General features: G+C 38.4%; 1 protein-coding gene and 1 long non-coding RNA gene across 2 annotated transcripts; one reads left to right on the forward strand and one right to left on the reverse strand.

Annotated features, from left to right (window-relative positions):
* Positions 1-1316: 1316 nt before the first annotated feature.
* Positions 1317-11801, reverse strand: ctsc (cathepsin C). Its single transcript, XM_023276415.3, has 8 exons — positions 11475-11801; positions 10832-10977; positions 10116-10270; positions 8469-8624; positions 7628-7746; positions 5210-5341; positions 4511-4743; positions 1317-3210 (listed from the first exon to the last, which is right to left on the reverse strand). Exons 1-8 carry the CDS (start codon positions 11632-11634, stop codon positions 2944-2946), a joined length of 1368 nt encoding a protein of 455 aa, XP_023132183.1. The 5' UTR covers positions 11635-11801; the 3' UTR covers positions 1317-2943.
* A 1008-nt stretch (positions 11802-12809) lies between these two features.
* Positions 12810-16820, forward strand: LOC129349325 (uncharacterized). Its single transcript, XR_008602307.1, has 4 exons — positions 12810-12899; positions 13784-13884; positions 14613-14754; positions 15555-16820. It is a non-coding gene; the product is annotated as an uncharacterized LOC129349325 (long non-coding RNA).
* The last annotated feature ends 2637 nt before the right edge of the window (positions 16821-19457 follow it).

Consider the following 19457-nt stretch of genomic DNA (forward strand, 5'->3'; position numbering starts at 1 on the left):
TAAAAACTTGTGTATCAAAACTACAATGAGAAGCCCACATCATGCCCCTCCTGACTGCTGGATACAGTCACTTTTAATTCCACGTCTCTTCTTGGATGATAATGATCTTGGATTAAATTACATCTTTTTAATGGTGGGAAGAAATGAAAAAAAGATTTTTAGTTATGCATATATTTTGATTGCACAAAATAGACTGGAACATACGGAAACTTTTTTTTCTACTCTTTGGATGACAGTTGTGGGTTTTCAGTTAGTTTAAACAAAAACTAGCAAATACCTCCTAATAATATGTAAAAGTGTCCTAAGAAGATTTTTGAGGGAGTATGGGATAAAAAGTCCCCCATGGACACCAGTGATTTTCAATATTCTGTCTGATTTCTTATACACTGTGTACACCATCATATACATATATAAATACATACATCAGTAACATAACAGCTGCAGCAGTGAATAAATGCTGTGATTATGTGTGTAAAAGGCGAACTAGCTTCTTGAATGAGAGGTTAAACATTTTCAAGAACCAAAACAGAAGAAGTGGTCGCACTTGTACTGACGCTTACAGGAAGACCTTGAAGAATCTACATAGACAATAATAATTTCTATGTCATTATGCTGCAGTTCATCACATTTCTATGAAGCCTATGAACAGTTTTGGAGACATAATGTTCTCTAACAGGCAAACAAAAATCAATAATATTCATAAAGAAAGTTCATCTTAAGCACAAGTTTGAGTATGTATGGATCAAAATGAACTGTGAAGTAAGATTTGTTACAATTACAAAGTTAAAATCTGCTATTATAAAATTATCCTTTAATGTGTTTACTTAGGCATGCTTTATGTGTAAAAGTGAAATTTCGATATATTTTTCAAAAAAATAGTCATCACTCAACTTATCCTGGTTTGCTTTTGGAATTAGTGTGAGCTGTAAGAGGTGGAGATGTGGTTTAGGCAATAAAAAGCATACTTCATGTACATATTTTCATGATTTGTGTGCATACTTTGTCTGTTAATTAACTATAGTCTAGCTGTTGGGTAATGAGGTGGAGTTGAGTACAATATTTCCTTCAGAAATGAAGAACAGGCATATAGTGTCACACTTCACTGGTTAGATCTGAACATTTGTACTCACAAAAGACAAATGACATTTGTTGTAACCTCTTGTCACACACAATTTTGTTGATGCGATGAAAATCTTTGCTGCACAGAAAACTCCTGAGCAGCACTAATCAAATACAACCTTGCATAAAGTCCAAGCTACTATTAAGATCAATTTTAAATACTGTTCCTCCTTCATACACACAAAACCAGCAAAACATAATTTGCAATGCTTTTATTCCACCAAACTTCAAAACAAAAATGCAGCAAAAGGGAGGCAGAATAAAAGGCACTACAATCAGTCGCTTCCCTTTAGTAACCGATTCACAAATCCCTTTTAAATGCTCCACAGGGAACAAATGACCCTTGAGAGAAACATGGCAACCGTGGTTTTAATTTGATGAAAGGACAACAGATATACCAATTCTCCACTGTGCTTCCCTGAGACAAAGAATCAAGATTTTGCACCTGACAAGCAAACACAAACACTGACTCCTCAGTTCTCTTAAAACTGCTACAATTGGCATTCACAGTTTGTACCGATCCATTTTGATTCCAAGTTTGCACTGGCAGTTACAGCTTGAATACAATAGTAATTGGCAGCTAATCAGTGATTGCTGAAATCAGCAAACACAAAACATTAAAAAAAAATTAAAAATGGTGCATGATAGGCAGACCTCGTAAATTCAAATTTTACACTACAAGAAAAAATACAGCTTTAAAAGAACAGTTTGACTGTTTAGTTCTAATTAAAATCCCTTTTAGGAGCGGTAAACAAATGGTATTTTAAAATACTTTTAGAATTAACCTAAAATTAACTAAAATAGAAGCTCTCATCACTTTTGTATTTTAAATAATGCCAGATAGTTTACAAAGTATCTTAATATGTGCTGTTTTTTTTGTGTCATGGTAGGTTTGGATCCAGCACTACCACTGTCACTATCAAAATCTGTTCATAATAAAAAAGAAGTGATATTTATCTGTCCTGTCAGTCTTTTAAATTCCCAATTTAAAAGAAACGATCCAGAGTTAGTCATAAATCTCTTTGCCTTTTTCAATCAGATATTCAAAATAGAAAACAAAGAACCTGGGCGGATCGACAGACCAACAAACCACATCGGTTTGTCTTTTTAAGCCTGCGTGCTTTTCGTGGCTGTAAAAACATATTTGCCCCACAATAGAGATCCACAGGCAGAAGAGGAATGACAAGGACGTAAAGAAAAAAACTCCAAGCAGTGAACATGTTTCTACGCTAATGTATCCACCCCGTCTGTGCTCTGGGACCTTCTGGTTGAAAAATGTGTCACTGAAATCCACCCATTCCTAGTGGCTGTACATTAAAATCTCTTACCAGCTAGATAAACAGTAACACCTACAATTCAAGTTACCCTTCGTTTACCGATCAACAGAAACCAACTAAATCATGTGGATGCACGACTGTTAATATTTAAGCATTTGACAGCTGACAGATGATTAAAAAGAATTAAAAGTCTGGTTTTAGGCTTAAAAAGTGATCAAATACTCTCTTATTGTGATTCAGATTTGGGTTGATTTCCCTTTGAAATGTATCTCAGCTATTTGGGACGTTGGCATTAAAGCTGAAATCAATAACTTATCATCCTAATGTGTGATTTATACCATATTGGTTGGATTGGGAGGGAAGAGAACATATCACCCATGTGACTAACAATATTTCCCACTGAGTAAAGTTACAGATTTTAGCTTCAAATTTTCAACCTCTTAAGCAAGCATTGAAGAAAGCCAAGCTACATAGGACACGTGTCCAATTTTCACAATTGTGATTAATGATCCAGATGCCTACTTCTCCCATGCTGAGTTTCTAGCTTCTACAGTTTGGGAATAGGGTTGGCTGCGACTGCGATGCTCTCGATGGAACACTCATCACTTCCCCTGCGAATTCGGAAGTAGCCATCCTCACCCCAGCTGGTGCCCCAGCTGTTCTTCACAATCCAGTACTTCTGTCCAGTCATGTGGCAGCGGCCGTAGCCCACTAGCAGCACAGCATGGTTGGTCAGCTCGAAGGGATTGACGGTGTCTGTGAGGAATGTGTGGTGGTAGATGCCCTCCTTATAGGCCATGAAGTCAGGGTAGACCTGCAGATGGAGAGGGATCATTCATTTTTTTCACTTAATTTTCTTGCTCTGCGAAGCCAAAGGGTTTGCTGAGGTTTAAAGGATAAAGTAAACAAAACATTTTATGGAGAAGAAAAGGTTACATTTACATATTGTATATTGTTGGGGTTTTTGCTCTGTCTGTGGTTTGGATTTAACAGGACGATTTAAATCTGTACTCCGAGAGATTTAGAAAATGCTTCATGTTAAGACTAACAAAACATATTGCAACATATGGTGATTTAGCATTTAAGATAAGTTCCTGATACTCCAGATAAAGAAACAACTCTGTGCTCAGAGGAAGGATTCCAGTTTATGAAAGAAAACGACTGACAACGATGCATGTCATGAACATTTATCAAGTGTTAGTGTCATTACCCTGACTGCCAGACGGGGGCGTCAAAAGTTAAAAAGCTATTAACCTTCCGGTATTTTTGTGCATTTTGTAAATGGTTTAGTTTTAATGAACCAGTGTGAACAATTTAGAAGGATCTATTGGCAAAAATGGAAGACACAGAAGTATTTATGATTGTGTTTCAGTTTGTGTAAAATCATCTGTGTTTTTGAATTGTTGTCTTTTCATCAACATAGAATGAACCCTTTATATCTACATTAGATGGGTGGTTCTCTTCAAGGAGTCTGTCTTGTTGTGTCATCATGTTTCTACAGTGGTAAGGAATGAACAAACCAAATAGTGTTTCGAGAAAGGGACCAACTAACCCATTTACAAAATGCACAACAGTGTCTGAATATTAATAGTTTTAACTCATGTCGCCCCCTCCTGGCAGTCAGAGTTAATGGCACAAACACTGTTGATGCATGCTAGTGACATCTGCATCGCTGTTAGTAGCATTTTTCTTAAACTGTAATCGCAGAATTGCTTTTGAGCTTTGAGTGCTGCCTTGGTTCTTCCACCATGCTCCTAGTTTCTGTGGCCTACTACATTTCTGCTGCTACACCTGCTACCCTCACAGCTTAGGCAAAAAACAATCATTCCTGGCTGACAGAAAGAACATCACTACCAGTGCACCAGTGTGGAAATGTTGCCACAGAAAGCAGATTTAATACTCCGTATACTGTAAAATGCAAAGAAATTTATCTGGCACTAAGAGCTTGAATGTAACTGAAGCTAAATTATATGTAAAAGTCCTGCACTCTAGCTTTAAGAAAACTAACTCTTGACCAGAGTGGTGAACTTGACAGACCCAAACCCCAGTAGTTTAGAGGGCAAATCATGCATGAATAACAGAAATAGGAGCTAAACAGTGAGCAGCTGTTGTACCTCAAAAGCCACAGCCATAGGTCCATTCTTGACCAGCTCCAACATCATGGCCATCTCACTGCAGCCGCCATAAAACCCACCAACGTAGTTGTACTCTGCTGTGTAAATGCGGCCGCAGTTTTGAGGAACACCGCATGGAGAGTCCTTTGCAATATATGGGAAGCATGATTCATCCACGATGCCGAAATCCTGTGCATACTTTCCAATCAGGTATGGGAACCCACCATCACAACCTTAAAATGAGAGATTAATGTTAAATATGGTCTGCTCAACAGGTAATAAATTTGGAATTGTCAAGAAATATTTTTGCGGGTTGTCTTTAATTTCCTTCAAGGTAACCAATAAATTGAGCTTTTTCCCCCCAAGACACTTCAAAATAATTAGTGAAAATGCACTAATCAGGGCACTTATGAACGCTTGATTTTCTGAAGGCAGTAAGGACACACTTTTCAAAAAAACACTTTAGTGCTACTTGTTCTGATAAGGGGGGAATGCAGCCCAGAGTTTTCTACACACAGCAGTACTGTAATTTCCCAAGATCATTATGTTTTATGACATGAATATTCTACACAGCATGTCATTTATATTTTCTAACTGGTGCCCAGTTCATATCTGCAGTTCTCTGCAACAGTTATTGCGTTATTAGGTGAGTCCATCAGATCAAGAGCAAGATGGGTTTTAGATTGACTGTTATTTCACCTTGAGAGTATTCAGAGCAGGAGACCACTTGTTGAGGGCTGAGGATGGGGTTTTCAGTGTTGTTGGTGAGGATCCGAACACGAGCTTCAAGCATTCCCATGGTGGCAAAAGAGTAGCAGCTGCCACACGATGCTGAAAGAGAACATCAGAGATTTACACTGGGAAATCCCACTGCTGTGAAATAAAAAACACCACCTCCATCTCGATAAATCCCAACTTTCCCAAGCTTGTAATGTCAACTCAAATCCTTTCTGGTAATTTCTGAGGCTGTAATAAGCAGTTTTGTTTCCCGACATAGCATTCTGTTAAGACATACTTCCTAACATTCACTCTTAATTGCAATACTGCTGACGACGTCAACAAAAATTGCCAGCCTCATGTAAGCTGAACTGATATGTCACCCCTGAAATAAAATCCTAACAAGTTGGTAACTCTGCACACCTTAACTGCATGCTTATTCAAGAATACATTATAGCATTCAGCACTTAACGTTCTTTAGTGTTCCTGCCCAGTATATAACTCACCTGAAACGTTATGCACGATAATGGAGCAAGGAACAGATACACTGATTAAAGAAACTGGTCACTGTAGTTAGTGTGAGATATCAAGTTCTTAATAAAATGCTCTGCAGAAACAATTTAGGTAAAAGAACAAAGGCTGCAGGGATTTGCTGGGTGGTTTAATTGGAGTAATGATTCAAGTCAGGGTGACACTGAGAAGAGTTTTTATTTGGGTCCAAGACCTTATTTTCTTAAGACCAATAAGGGGTAACAGCTATTCAATTACATTAAAGATCTACACTAGTGGGGAACTTTTGCTGTTGCAATTCTGAGAGGATTCAATGTGACAGTTAAAACTCTGACTGCACTGGATGAAGCTTTAATTTGCTAAAATGACCGTTAGACCTGCATCTTCTGTTACAAGTCAACACTGGATTGCCTGGAACATTAAGATACAGCGATGTTCCTATATACCCATACAATGAATGAGAGCTCCCTTTATATTTACTACCAATCAGCCACAACATTAAAAGCACTGACAGATGAAGTAAATGGCACTAATCATCTTGTTACAATCTAATAATATGCTGGGAAACCCTGCGTCCTGGCATTAATGTGGATGTTAATTTGACACGCAACAACCACCTAAACATGGTTCCAGATGAAGTACATCCATCCCCCATGGCACTCCCCAATGTCAAAAGCCTCCCGCAGCAGGACAGAGCACCCTGCCAAACTGTAAAATTTACCCAGGAGCAGTTTGAGGAACACGAAAAAGAGCCCAAGTCACTGGTCTGGCCAGTGAAAGTCCACAAAATCCTAACGATCCAGTGCTGATGTCCTGGTGTCAGTTACCACAGGACACCAGAGCTGTTGTAGCAGCAGGAGGGGAACATGCACAATATTAGTCAGGAAGCTTTAAAGCAGTGGCTGATCAGTGTAGATGCAACTTTTCAACAGACTACAGATCTTCCAAAAACAAATATTCACAAGAAAGGGAAAGGCCTATGTACACATCCTAAACATCCAATGACATCAATCGTCTCATCATGTTCATATGTGTCTAAAGGCTCACATTACAGGAAAAATAAAAACATGAATATGAAAAAACATTTATGTCTGAATCAGACTAGTGCAATTTTCAATCAAAAAAACAATGAAACTAGATATCAAACACGCATTTCATAGGTGTTTGCTGTAGTTTACAAGACACTAGAAGGCAAAAAGAGTCATGAAAACATATGCAGTGTGTCAAATACTGAAATTACATAGGCAATATCTTAGCATCTTATGAGTATTTGTGCAAGGAAGCCTAGTAGGTTGGCAAAATATTGCATATAAAAGTAATAGGAGCTATGATTCAATGCGTGGGTGTTCCTGGCATCACAGTCTATGCAAGACCAGCCAAACCAATTTATCTTCAATTCAGCTAAATTTCTGTGAACTGCAACGGAACCGAAAAAAGAAAATCTACCTGACTGGTTACACTGAAGCAAAATAAGCTCTACAACCCTGCGCAGTGGCTTACAGGGCTTGGAGAGAAACACTTCAGTCCTCTCCAGATCCTTAAACCCCACCCTACAGAGGCCCTCTCAGACACTCAAAGTACTCAGCACGCATAATCTCTCCACTCTCACACTAGGCTGTGCAGAAACACAGTAGGAGAGCACAAAGCAGACCCAGACCTGCCAAGAGGAAGCAAAGTAGCTGGCGAGCTGCTGTTCAGCGTCCGGCTTACCAGCAGCTGGTCAGATGGAAAGGGATGGCTTTGTCTAAATCTGATCCTCCCCATCTCCTGAGTTACATTGTTTGCATCTTTGCATTACATTTCTAATACCACATACGCACATTCAAAATACAGTTATCATTCAGTCATAAAAAGATTTTTAAGGTTTCTACAGGAGGAATTAAAAGTCACCTTGGTTTCTCACAGGGCTGACAAAGTTAACACCGTCAACGTTCCTCCAATCCCAGCGCTCAGGAAGAGCTGCCGCCATCTTGGCTACATCAGCTTTCACAGGCGCAGGTCGAACACGTCTAAAGTAAAGATAAACAATCACATTTCAAGGACACTTTCCATCAGACATTTACGTTGACAAACAGAAACAGAAAACTGAATACAATGCCTACAGAAAGTATAAACCCCACTTGAAGGGGGAGAATTGGTTATTTTACATTTTATATTTTCAATGAATTAACACTACCTTGTCGAAATTTGTCATTTTTCTGTAAATTATTGTCAAAAGAACTATTTAATTGACCATGATTCAGTGTTGAAAAGCAATAAAAGGGCTAAATCTCCAAGGGGGGTGAATACTTTTTATAGCACTGGAAAGATAATGCACATAAATCCACCTTAGATAAGGTGGATCTAGTGGTCTAGATAATATCTGAAGTGCTTGCTTCACTTCTATGATTGGTAAAGTACATGTTTATTTTGCATGACTGGTGGCCAACTGGACCGCAGGCCTGTCACACACATTCCACTCAAAGCAATATGAGGGACCAGATTACATTTCTTGATATTAAGAAATCCATATGAGAAGGATCAAGCATTCATCTTGGTAAAAGCAGTGATCTGTTTGGGTGATGATGGAGTATTATTAATGTGTATATAAGCATCCCACAATCAAATATATATGAATAGGACAGAGTCATGGCTTCTAATTTAGGAGCACAAATTACTCATCGAGGCAAATTTGCTTTTTTCCCTCCATGACAGCTCATAGTATAAAAGAGGAAATAAAGAATATACTCACATAGGGATATGTGAGGCAGGCCCCCCTGCTCTGTAGTGCAGCTCCTGTAAAGTGTACATCTCATGCTCTGCATAGGCCACAGCCTTCCAGGATCTCTGTACAGAGTTGATTGAATCAATGAAGTCCAAGTTGTGTTTGTATGGCCTCTGAAGCAGCCTGCAGGGTGATTAATCATATGTGTGAGGTTGATTTAAAAAATAAAAAAGGGACTTATCTTTCCCACAACAACAGCAAAAAACAAAACATTTACATTATGTGAGCAATGTTAGATTGGTTAACATGTGCAGGCTTGACACTGTGCAACAGTGCTACAATAAAAATACATGTTTTTGTTCCGCTGCCAGCAGCTTAATGGAAAAGGTGAATTCCAAACACCTGCTGCAATAAACACTGTTGTTTCTCTTCCTGTCCTCTTTTCTTTGTCTCCTGCTACACTGTTATCTGTCAAATAAAGATGTAAATGTCCAAAACAAAAGCTACCTTTGTGAAACTTGTAATATTCTCATTGATTACATTTTGTGTTTGCTAAGCTGCTGTCGCGCTAGACTGCATAACAAAAATAGAGGTTTCAAATTTCTGGAAAGACTATTTTTAAGCTCCTGTTTATTGCCTCTACTACACACAGCACTTATTGCACAAGTCCTACATGGGACATCATAATGCAATTATCCATCTTTTCTGGGCTTTTTTTACTGCTGCTCAACAACATTTCAGTCACATATTACATATGCTGACTAACATGTATGATACTTGTTCAGTAAAAGAAATGTTCTGGTATTTTAACAATACAGTCTCTTATTATGATGCTCTGTTTATTGCAACTTCCGCCAGTTACTTTACTGTGACTTGGAAAATAAAGACTTCCTTGTTCCTACATTTCTCAACACAGTATCATCAGAGACTAAGACAAGACAACGTAGAATGGCCGCATCATCTGTCAGAATGATGTGCAGAGAAGATTAATTGGGTGTAAATTTTGTCATTTCATTCTGGAAGAAGGTGTAACCCACAGATTTATACAATTACCGAATAAACTTTTCACTTTGGGAGGAAAAGGCAGCATGATACACTTTGAGTTCTAAATGTGTGGTGACATTTTGCCTCTTGCTGAGTAAGTGACTTTAAGAGTTTTAGAAACATGCACAATGAAGGATTTAACCATTTATCTATCAATTAAATCACTCAGATCACAAGAGATACTATATTTTTGTACATTTATAATCATAGCTTGATTCTACAGAAAACCTAACTTCATGCTTACAATAACCTGACTTAAATCCAACTGAAGCACAAAGGAAGCAGCTTCATGTTTCCAAAAACACAGTCAACTTGTGTATCACCTGTTCTGCATCAACTATGTTTTCAAATCAGATTTTTCAATTGCAAATTCTTCTTCCTGTCCCCTTTCAAAGGCTTACGAGTAAGACTAACTGTTCACATCAGAGTAGGAACAAGGGAGGAAAAGTGCAGAACAAAGCAAAAATATTAAAACTTCACAGCAGACGAAAAGCAACACTTTCTGCATCGAGACTGTGTACATCAGGTTTCCCCGTGTGCCAGTGTGTCCACTGATGTCTCGAGTTTGTTAGCTTGAGTTTTTCTACAGTTTATTTTAATGGAAGTACAAAGAATTCATAAAGTACATACCAGCTGTTGAAGACTGGTTTGGTATCATGTCGGGGTGGTACTGGTTGCACCCTCTTGCCTACAAAGCAGCCCCAGTTGCGTCCCAGGACGTCATGGACCCACCCTGTCAGGGTCTGGTCACAGTAGCTGGTCACCTTAGTGCCCTCCTGAGTGTACTGAAAGTGTGGAGAGAAAAAACAGATTAGAGCTTTAACACTGAAATAACCCCAGATTATTCCATATAAGGTAGGCAATTTTCAGTAAATCATTAATCATTAAGTCACATGTTTTGAGGTGGAATTATGAGATCCTGTGCAGGTCTAAATTCCTCCACTAAATCATTCTTCTTATACCGCTACATTAAGCTAAACTAAGAGCCAGACAATGGGGAAGTTGAACTAGATGTGAATAAATCATATTGTGGGTTTGAAGACAGATTGCCTGTGACACTTCCCTCCACTCAGTGTCATGTGAGCGACAAGAAATAACAGATGACCACGAGATTAACTCTACTGCTTTTAAAGAGGGAAATTTTTGCTGATACCATGATACTAGATAAAGAGAGAGAAGTCAGCTGATCTAACTCAATAAAAGTCAACAAGCAATATAGCCATTTTCTCTTTTACCTTAGGAAGTTTGCAGTAGTTAGGAGTGGAGGGTGTGACAACTCGACCAGAGAGGAGATGACATGGCAAAATTATCGCTCAAAAAACTTAACGAGTCTGTTCATCTTTTACCTTGAAAAATGCGAACCATTTGTAGCCATTGATGACCACTTCGAAGCCCTGATTGTAGATGAGGGTGAAGAAGCCAGTGTTCCCCAGCTGGTCGGTGGCGACAGAGAGTTTCTCCAGAGTCAGAGTCACCGTGCTCTCACCTGTGGCTGATGAGGAACACCACAACATGCAATATATGGAGGGAACTTTCCAATCAACAGTCCCCAACCACAAAGATCTACTCAATTCTTGTTAGCTGTTTTTATTCCAGTATTTTTCCTTGCTCTCAAAGCATGTCTACAAAAAACACACATGTATTTAAACACGGGCAGCAGAGTAAAAAAAAAAAGAAAATTAGTGTTTGACCATTATGTGCACCTATAGACATGGATAAAGTGAACCCAACTTTACAGCAAACTGTGCAGATTCTCGTGATAGGAGTAAATACGGTTAATAGGAATAAATACAAAAGTACATATATTATATTGTAGCACAGTTAGCTTTAAGTTAATTTACATCACAACACAAGACACAGCAGGTAGGGCCCTGAACTGAAACCAGGCCTCAACATGTCACATGATCACCACAGGGATGAACTATTATTTCCTTGTCTTGTGATCAGTCCTGTTGTGAGACCACGTTGTCTAATTGTGTTTTTCTTTACCTTCAGCGGAGCAGTTGACGGCCTTGTCGTGTCCTACTTTGGACACCTGGAACACCCATGTTCCCAGCAGGTCCTCGTAGGTGCAGTTGGCCGGTGTGTCCCCCCAAGACCCTTCAACCCACAGGAGGAGCACACACAGCAGCACACTGCTCAGCCTCATCCTGACTCAGCTAGCTGACCTTAAAAACACCAGAAAACCGGTCACAGCGGCGGCGTCTGAGAAAACACTGATAAAACTAACGCTAACAGTTTCAACCTGCTTTCCTCTACTCCTGCTTTGACCCGTCTGCCGCTGCGCCCTCTCACCGCTACTTATGCAAACTGAAACTTTTGCAGACCATTTCAGTTGTCTTGTCAAGATAGATCCCTGCTGACACACAGCGCAACGCACATGCGCACTATTGTCTGTCAGTTTAGCCAAGTAGCTAAAAGCTAAAGCAGACAAGAAAATGTTTTTTTTCGATGTTTTCGTGGTAATCTGTGAATGCTTCCAAAAGAGCTCATGTTTCATGATTTTCCCGACAAATATGATCTATCTAAAGGCGCTATGAGTACGTTACACACTTTTACACATAAATAGTAGGCCTACCTTGACGTCAACGAACAAGGAAATACGCGGCAGTGAATATTTTACTCTCAACCGTAATTTATTCCTTTGTCGCCTTTTTGGTTTCGTTTTCCTGGTCATATGACCCGCTAGCCGAATGGAGCATGCGCAATAGACCTGAAATGAGAAGCCGTAGGTTATTTGAAAAAGCAAGGACAATATACTGTATGCTATTAATAATTTTTTTTTTTAAATAAAGAAATAAAAAATAATATTTCTTTCGTGTGTGACCTAAATTAATGACAATAGGCTGTGATTATTAAAAATGTGTTCAAGTACACTTTTATTGCAGCAAATTATTTTAGCTGTGATAGTATTTTTAATTGAATATCAGCAATCAGAAATAGTGTGTTTGTCACAGTGGGTCCGTGTACTGATCTGGTAATTGGATTTTCCGTTCTGAAACGGGTACTGAAAAACAAAAAACGAGTGGTTATTTGATTTTCGTTGTAAAATACAAAAAATAAAATTTAAATACAAGGCGTTTTTCCTTTTCATGATCAAAAAGGGATATACGTTTTTTTTAAATGCTTTGATTTTCATTTTATATTTAGAATAACAAAAAAGTAAAATCAGTAAGAGACAGAAACGAAAAAAGGTCCGTTTTTTCATTTTCTGAGACCGGAAGTGGTCATCAGCAAGTGTGGAGCCAAACGACAACAAGAGTCTCAGAAGGCGGAGCCAGAAAGCAGTGATTGGTCAGACCATAGATAATATAGAAGACAGCGCGCTAGCGTATCTAGTCTATATATATCTATGGTCGGCACGTCTGGTAGCATCTCTGGCTGCTGTTGACCTTGTTTTTGGAGTAAAACACGGTAAGAAGATAAATACTTCTAACCTGTAGCGTTGTTTTGTTGTACGTTAAGTCAGCGACTTGTGAAGAGTTGTGTTTTGTCGTGTTTGAGCGGTTGGTCCGGACGCGTTAGCTAGCTAAGCTGCTAAGTTAGCTAGCAGGCTAATTAACACAGGTGGCTAACTTACCGCTGAACACCTGTGTTAGTTGCTGCCAAAGCTGTCCGTCATTATTAGAAAGACCTTCTCAACCTGTATTTCTCTGCTGTGTATTTTAGCTTTTAAAAAAGTTATTTTACTTTAAGGTTAGCTGAAACCTGTTCAGCTGCACTGAAGTTTAACATTCAGCTGGTTTGAATTAAACCGCGCTTAACTTAACATTGTGCAACATTACCTCTCTGAATCTCCATGATTTCATTAAATTCCTTCTCTCTTCCACTGCTCAAGTTCAATCCAGTATATAAAATGACATGAATAGTGAATAAACTAACAACCAGCCATTGAATTTTTTTATTACTGCATGTATTTGTAGTAAAACATGAGTTGAAACATCCTACTTTTGGATCTAGAACTGCACAAGCCGTTCATTTTCAGTCACCTGATGAGTTAAACTCCCCTTTTTATGTGAGGTTAAAGCAGAAAGTTCTTTATAATTTGCGATACCTGTTATCTCTGACTGAGGCTTTAGTTTTTGTTGAGCTGATTTACACGTAGAAACTTTGTTCAGGAAAATTTCTCAGTAGCTCAGAGGACAGGCTGCTTTTTACACAACCTTGTAAGAGAATGTCTGTCAATGCTTTCAGCAGAATTTAGGAACACAACACTTCCTAAACAGATATTTTGAGGCTGTGAGGTTGAATGTTTGAGAGTATGTCAGTGTTTTTGTTTGTGGTCTTTCTGTTTCTAGGTGGAAGCTGAATTAGTGAGGATGACTCCTGCTCCTGTCATCTCTAAGCTCCTCACACATCTTTACCTGCACATGAGGAAAATCACTCCTGTAGAATGCAGGTATGTTTGTCATTATTATAAAAAGATGTTGCCTGGTGACCTGTCAGAAACCCATTATACAGAGTCAGCCAAAATAATGTTTACACACATCAGGAAAAGAAAAACTTGCATAAATGTTTCAATACCAAATTTATTCAGACATCACGAGATTAATAAAAGTTTTCTTTGGCCTCTGCAATTACAAGAGGTGCTCAAAGTGGTGGCCACTGGCTTCCAGACATTTCTGTTGTGTTGTAGACGTCACTTGTTGATGCCTATTCATGAGGGTAGCGCCATCTGTTGGGAAAACATCGTACAACAGGACACAGAGTTGTCATGATTTGATCAAACTTAGAAAGAGGTATCTATGTGTAGAAGTACTTATACAAATGAAATATTTATAAAAGTTTTTCTTTTCCTGATATGTGTACATTATTTTGGCTGACTCTGACTCTGAGCTTAATGAGAACAAAACTGTCATTTAATTGTTGCTCTTAAAGCTTCTTTAGTGAAAACCGGCTGGTGTTCTGCTTTGAAACAAACTGCTGTTGAGGTCTTTGTTTTTAGGTTTAACCCCACAGTTTCTGAATGAACTGATAGTTTTTTTTTCCTGATCAATGTGGATGTTATAATTGATGGTAACATTTACTGATCATATAATCAGCATGGCAATATAACAGTATAACATTCTGACCACCTGACTAATACTGTGTTGGTCCCTTTATGCTGCTAAAACTCCTCTGACCCAGTGGTTCATCAGAACCTCTGGGGATGTCCTGTGGATTCTGTGGGTCCTGTTGGTTGCAGGGTGGGTCCTACCTAGACCAGGCTGATCCTGGACCATCCCACAGATGCTCCATCAGATCTGGATGTGGAGAGTGTGGAACCCAGGTGAACAGCTTAGCTCTGTCGTGTTCCTCGGACCACTCCTGAGCAGTTTTAGTTCTTCCTGCTGAGGGTGGCAGCTGGCATCAAGGAGTGCTGTTGCCATGGAGACTAGGGGGTTGTTTGACCTGCAGTGTTTAGGTGGTGGTACATGTCAAACATCCACATGAATGTCAAGGTTTCCCAGCAGAGCGTTGCATTAGAACAGTGGTTCTCAAATTTTTTCTGTCGGGCCCCCCTTCGCAGGACAAAAAACTTTCGTGCCCCCCCCCAATAACTTTGTGCGTATATATATATATATATATATATATATATATATATATATATATATATATATATATATATATATATATATATATATATATATACATATATATATATACATCAGATAATTCTTGGTCGCAGCTGGAATTTTGCAGACTGAGAGATGGTTGAGAAGGTTTGCAGTTCTTGTTTTAGCAAAATATGTTATAATAAAAGATCTTTATTGTCATTGTACATGAAATTATCTGCAAACCAGCAAAGTGCATCAGTCTGAGGTATCTAAAAATAAATAAGTAAAGAAAAATATTTTGAGGGAATATTCTAAAAAGGAAAGAAAAGCTCCATTCTCACTCCTCTCAGGATAAACTGTCATTAAAATTGACTTTAAATTTAGCTTCAACACGAGATAAAAACATTTACTTCCATTACTGATATTGTCAAGTTTTAATAAAGTTCATGCTACTTTTATAAAATGATGAAAGTGAATAAATTGTATTTCTGTGTTTGATTTCTGTCTTTTCTCCTGTCATCCAAATGTTCAGAGGGAGATGATGCCACGTCTGGTCCAGCTGATGGAAGGTCTTGAAGTTCTCTGACTGGCCTCGACTGAAGATGGTCGTCTCACTGGATTTAAGGTTCAGATGCTCAGTAACAAACTCCACCAATGAGCCAACAGGGAAGCTTTAGGTTTATTAAATGTTGCTATGAAGGTATCGCCGTTTTTCTTTGTGAATGCAATGTGCTCCAACTGAGACTTGAATTAGAACTTAGAAGTAAATCCTTCCATCTGAAAGGATTTAGTTGCATTAATAGCCTCATAACATTCAAATTTTTATTCCAGTCTTGGTTGGAAATAGAATCTCTGTATTGATTCAGGTAAAAACTGAACTTCACAGCATGTTGAAGCAAAACAACCAGATGAAAACTGTGATGGTGTTGGATTGTCAGACCGTAATGTTGCAGCTCAAAGCAGCTTTTCTAGCTCAGTTCATTCTGACATTCAGCTATGAATCAACACAGCAGATGGTGATCCATGCTGTGGAAGTCTCACATCTCCTGATTTAATGGAGCTGCTTTGCACTTTTTACACTGTTTATTCACCAACACTTTATTTAATAAAAGTCCCATCTAGTTTTTATGAGGAATGTGATGTTTTAATTTCTCTGTGAATAACTGCAGTCTAATGCAACAGCTGGAGTTGTAACATCTGTCCTGATATTGATCATGAAATATTGATCAGAATACTTATGGTTAGCAGTCATCCCTGAAGTTTTACATTAAAATCTTTACTTGTGTCGGGAACTTTGGTAAGAAGCAGAAACTTTTGCGTTGCCATGGATACATGAGTGTTAAATTCTGTCCATGATTCCATTTTGGGAAATGCAGTCCAGCAGATGAGTTTGTTTTTACTGACAGCTACCATTCAGTCTGAGATATTAAGAATAAATAAATGTGCATAATGTGGAAATTAACAATTTTATTTTTATTTATTCCTACAGCTGCAGGGAAAGTTCTAGACTGTGGAGGAATTTATTCTCACAATCACAGACAATAAATATTATCTGAAAGTTTGGTTATTGTTGTTTTATCAGCACGTTAGACATATTCCAGTTAAGACTTTAGAATATCATGATTTATGTAAATTTACCTCAATAATATGAATGTTCAAGTTAAGATTGTGCAGTGATATTATGTAAGTTTATGACTCTGCACTACAATATTATTTAAATTTACATCATTATTATAATATTTAGGGTCAGACCCTACAGTATTGAGATTAAGAAATCAAATATTCTATAAAATGTAAATACACTGAACTCATTTGGATATATTTAAGTGAGACTCTACAATATTATTTGACACAAATCTATCTAAATCAAAATTTTAATCATCTTTACTCCAAACATTTACTGGACTGATTTAAATATTAAAATCACTCCTTTCTAATCCTCTGCTGTATGTTCAAACCTGAGGCCTTAAATAGAAACACACAAGTATCTGATTGAAGGAACTTCTGCAGAGTCCTGGTTCCAGAACATGATGATAGAATTATAGACAAACTTTAACAAAAGCTGCCTGAGAGTTTACAGGTTTTTATGTTGGATTTCTTCAGTAATTTAATGAGAGTTATCGGCAATAATCAAGTGTTCATTTGATGAACTTCATTTCCTAAAACATCCAGAATTGGAGCTCATATCTTTGGCAGCTGTAAAGTTTCTGCTCCTTCAAAGTTCACAACACAATGAATGAATTCCTAAAACACTCTCAATGCTGGAGAGCGTTTGTGATGCTGAAGCAGTGACCAGTTTTTCTGTTTCTTCTCTGGAGATGCACAATGAGGGACGTCTGCAGAGACTGAGAAAGAGTCTCACCACATCCTGACATGAGGAAAAAGACTTTATTGAAGACTACAATGAGAAAAACTATCAGACAGCAGACGGCTGCATTCAAGGTGAGCTCTGAACATTTGATCTGGAACAGGAATTCAATAACGGCAGCATGAGCTTCATTTCAGTCTGTAGCTGCTGAATTCATGGATGAATCATCTGGCACTAGAGAAAGACCATCAAACATCCACGTCAGCTGATGGAGGTCCAAGAGTCTCACCAACAAACAACCTACAGAGTGAAGACCTCAATCTGATTGGACGGCCTCCTATTCAGCCACATGTGTGAACAAATGCCTCTAAGCTGATTTGTTTTCTAAAATAAATCTAGTTTGAGTCCTAATCTATGCCTGTGTGTTTGCTTCTTTACACCGCTGTTAACAGTTTAGGCTGTTAGATTGTTCCAGATAAGACAAGTACAAGATTCTTCAGAGCCGTTCTACCACGAGCCTGACAGGAAGAACTCCAACAGCTACTGAATGTTCCTGTGGTTCCCTCAAGGCTACAGGAGGAGCCTACGAGGACGAGCCGGTCCACCTGATGGCGGCCAGTCGCTGCGGTTCAAAGCCAACACCGACTACGTGGACTTCTACTGGACCACACGGAGGCCTTCAAACCGGACCAACAAGTTCAGCGACTCCCCGACTCGTGGGTCTGAGGACGCCGCCGAGCCTCGGTCCAGCCGGCCTCCTGTCTGTGGGTGTTTGAGTGCTGAGAGGTTTGTGGATGCATGTGAACGTTCTGTGTTGAAACAGCAGCTTTGGACTCAGTAACGCCGGAAAAACCAAGAGCTCCTTTATTTGTGACTTCCACTAAAAAAACTGATGAAAATAAGTTTGCCAGGGTTCTGACTGATAACAGATTATTAAATAATGAAAATAATCATTTAAATATTCCTTTAAACAATCCTTTTAGGTCTACATTTCCTTTACACTGACTTCTTGGTATATGTACAAGTATTTTGGGTGGAATATACCATTAAGCCCAATGTTCAAGGGTTCTTCTGGGAATATACCATTAAACCAACCTTTTAGGTAAATGTTCCAGGATGTTGGGTAGAATATACCATCAGATCAACCTTTTAGGTCTACATTGGAAGATTTTAGAGTAGAATATTACTCCAAACCATCCTTTAGGTCTACATTTAAGGTGGAATACTCCTTTACACCAAGATTTTTTGGTCTACATTGAAGGATTTTAGGTGGAATATTCCTTTGAACGAACTTTTTAAGTTTATGTTCAAGGATGTTGGGTGGAATATACCATCAGACCAACCTCCAAGGTCTACAGTAGTGAATTTTAGGTGGAATATACCATTAAACTCACCTTTTAGGTCTACATTGGAGGATTTTAGGTGGAATTTTCTTCCAAACCGTCTTTTAGTCTACATTTAAGGATGTTTAGGATGGTATATTCTTCCAAACCAACTTCTCAGGTCTACATTTCAGGTGGAATATTCCTCCATACTAACTTTTTTGGTCTACATTGAAGGATTTTTTCTAAACCACCCTTTCGGGTCTATATTTGAGGTTTTAGGTGGAATATTCCTTTTAACCAGCCCCTCAGGTCTCTTTGAGGATTTTGGATGGAATACTCGGTTAAACCAACATTTTAGGTGCATGTCCAAGGTTTTTTGGTGGAATGTTCCTTTAAGGTGGATGTTTGAGGACCTTGTAGGTGGAATACTCCCTGAAACCAACCTTTTAGGTCAACATTCAAAGATTCCTTTAAACCAACCTAAATTTCATGTTTTGACCTTTATCAAGTGAGAAACCTAGACTTCTCATAATGACGTTTGAGATTTATGCTGCTATTTGTTTAGTCCAGACTAAATGACAGAAATCCACAAGTGTAATTTTATTTCAGGTATTTGTTATTAAATGTCAAAACAATCCATGTGACTCTAAAAACTCAAAAGCTTCACAAACTCTAAGATTAAACTCTTCACAAGGATCCAAAATAAGTTGGACTTCTACATGAGAGCTTTAATTATTCTTCATCTACTTCCTGAAAAGTTTGGTCAATAAAAAAGACAAAAACTAATATTTTCAGCTGAACT

Source organism: Amphiprion ocellaris, chromosome 7 (genome assembly GCF_022539595.1).
Source record: "Amphiprion ocellaris isolate individual 3 ecotype Okinawa chromosome 7, ASM2253959v1, whole genome shotgun sequence".
Lineage (NCBI taxonomy): Eukaryota > Metazoa > Chordata > Actinopteri > Pomacentridae > Amphiprion > Amphiprion ocellaris.

Bases quoted from the DNA above. Each gene is read 5' to 3' on its own strand.
- ctsc (XM_023276415.3), bottom strand. From the start codon at position 11,634: ATGAGGCTGAGCAGTGTGCTGCTGTGTGTGCTCCTCCTGTGGGTTGAA. The intron at 7,747-8,468 runs GTGAGTATATTC...TCTTTACTTTAG, and splicing joins CCTGCCTCACATATCCCTAT to ACGTGTTCGACCTGCGCCTG. The intron at 3,211-4,510 runs GTACAACAGCTG...CTCCATCTGCAG, and splicing joins CTATGGCTGTGGCTTTTGAG to GTCTACCCTGACTTCATGGC.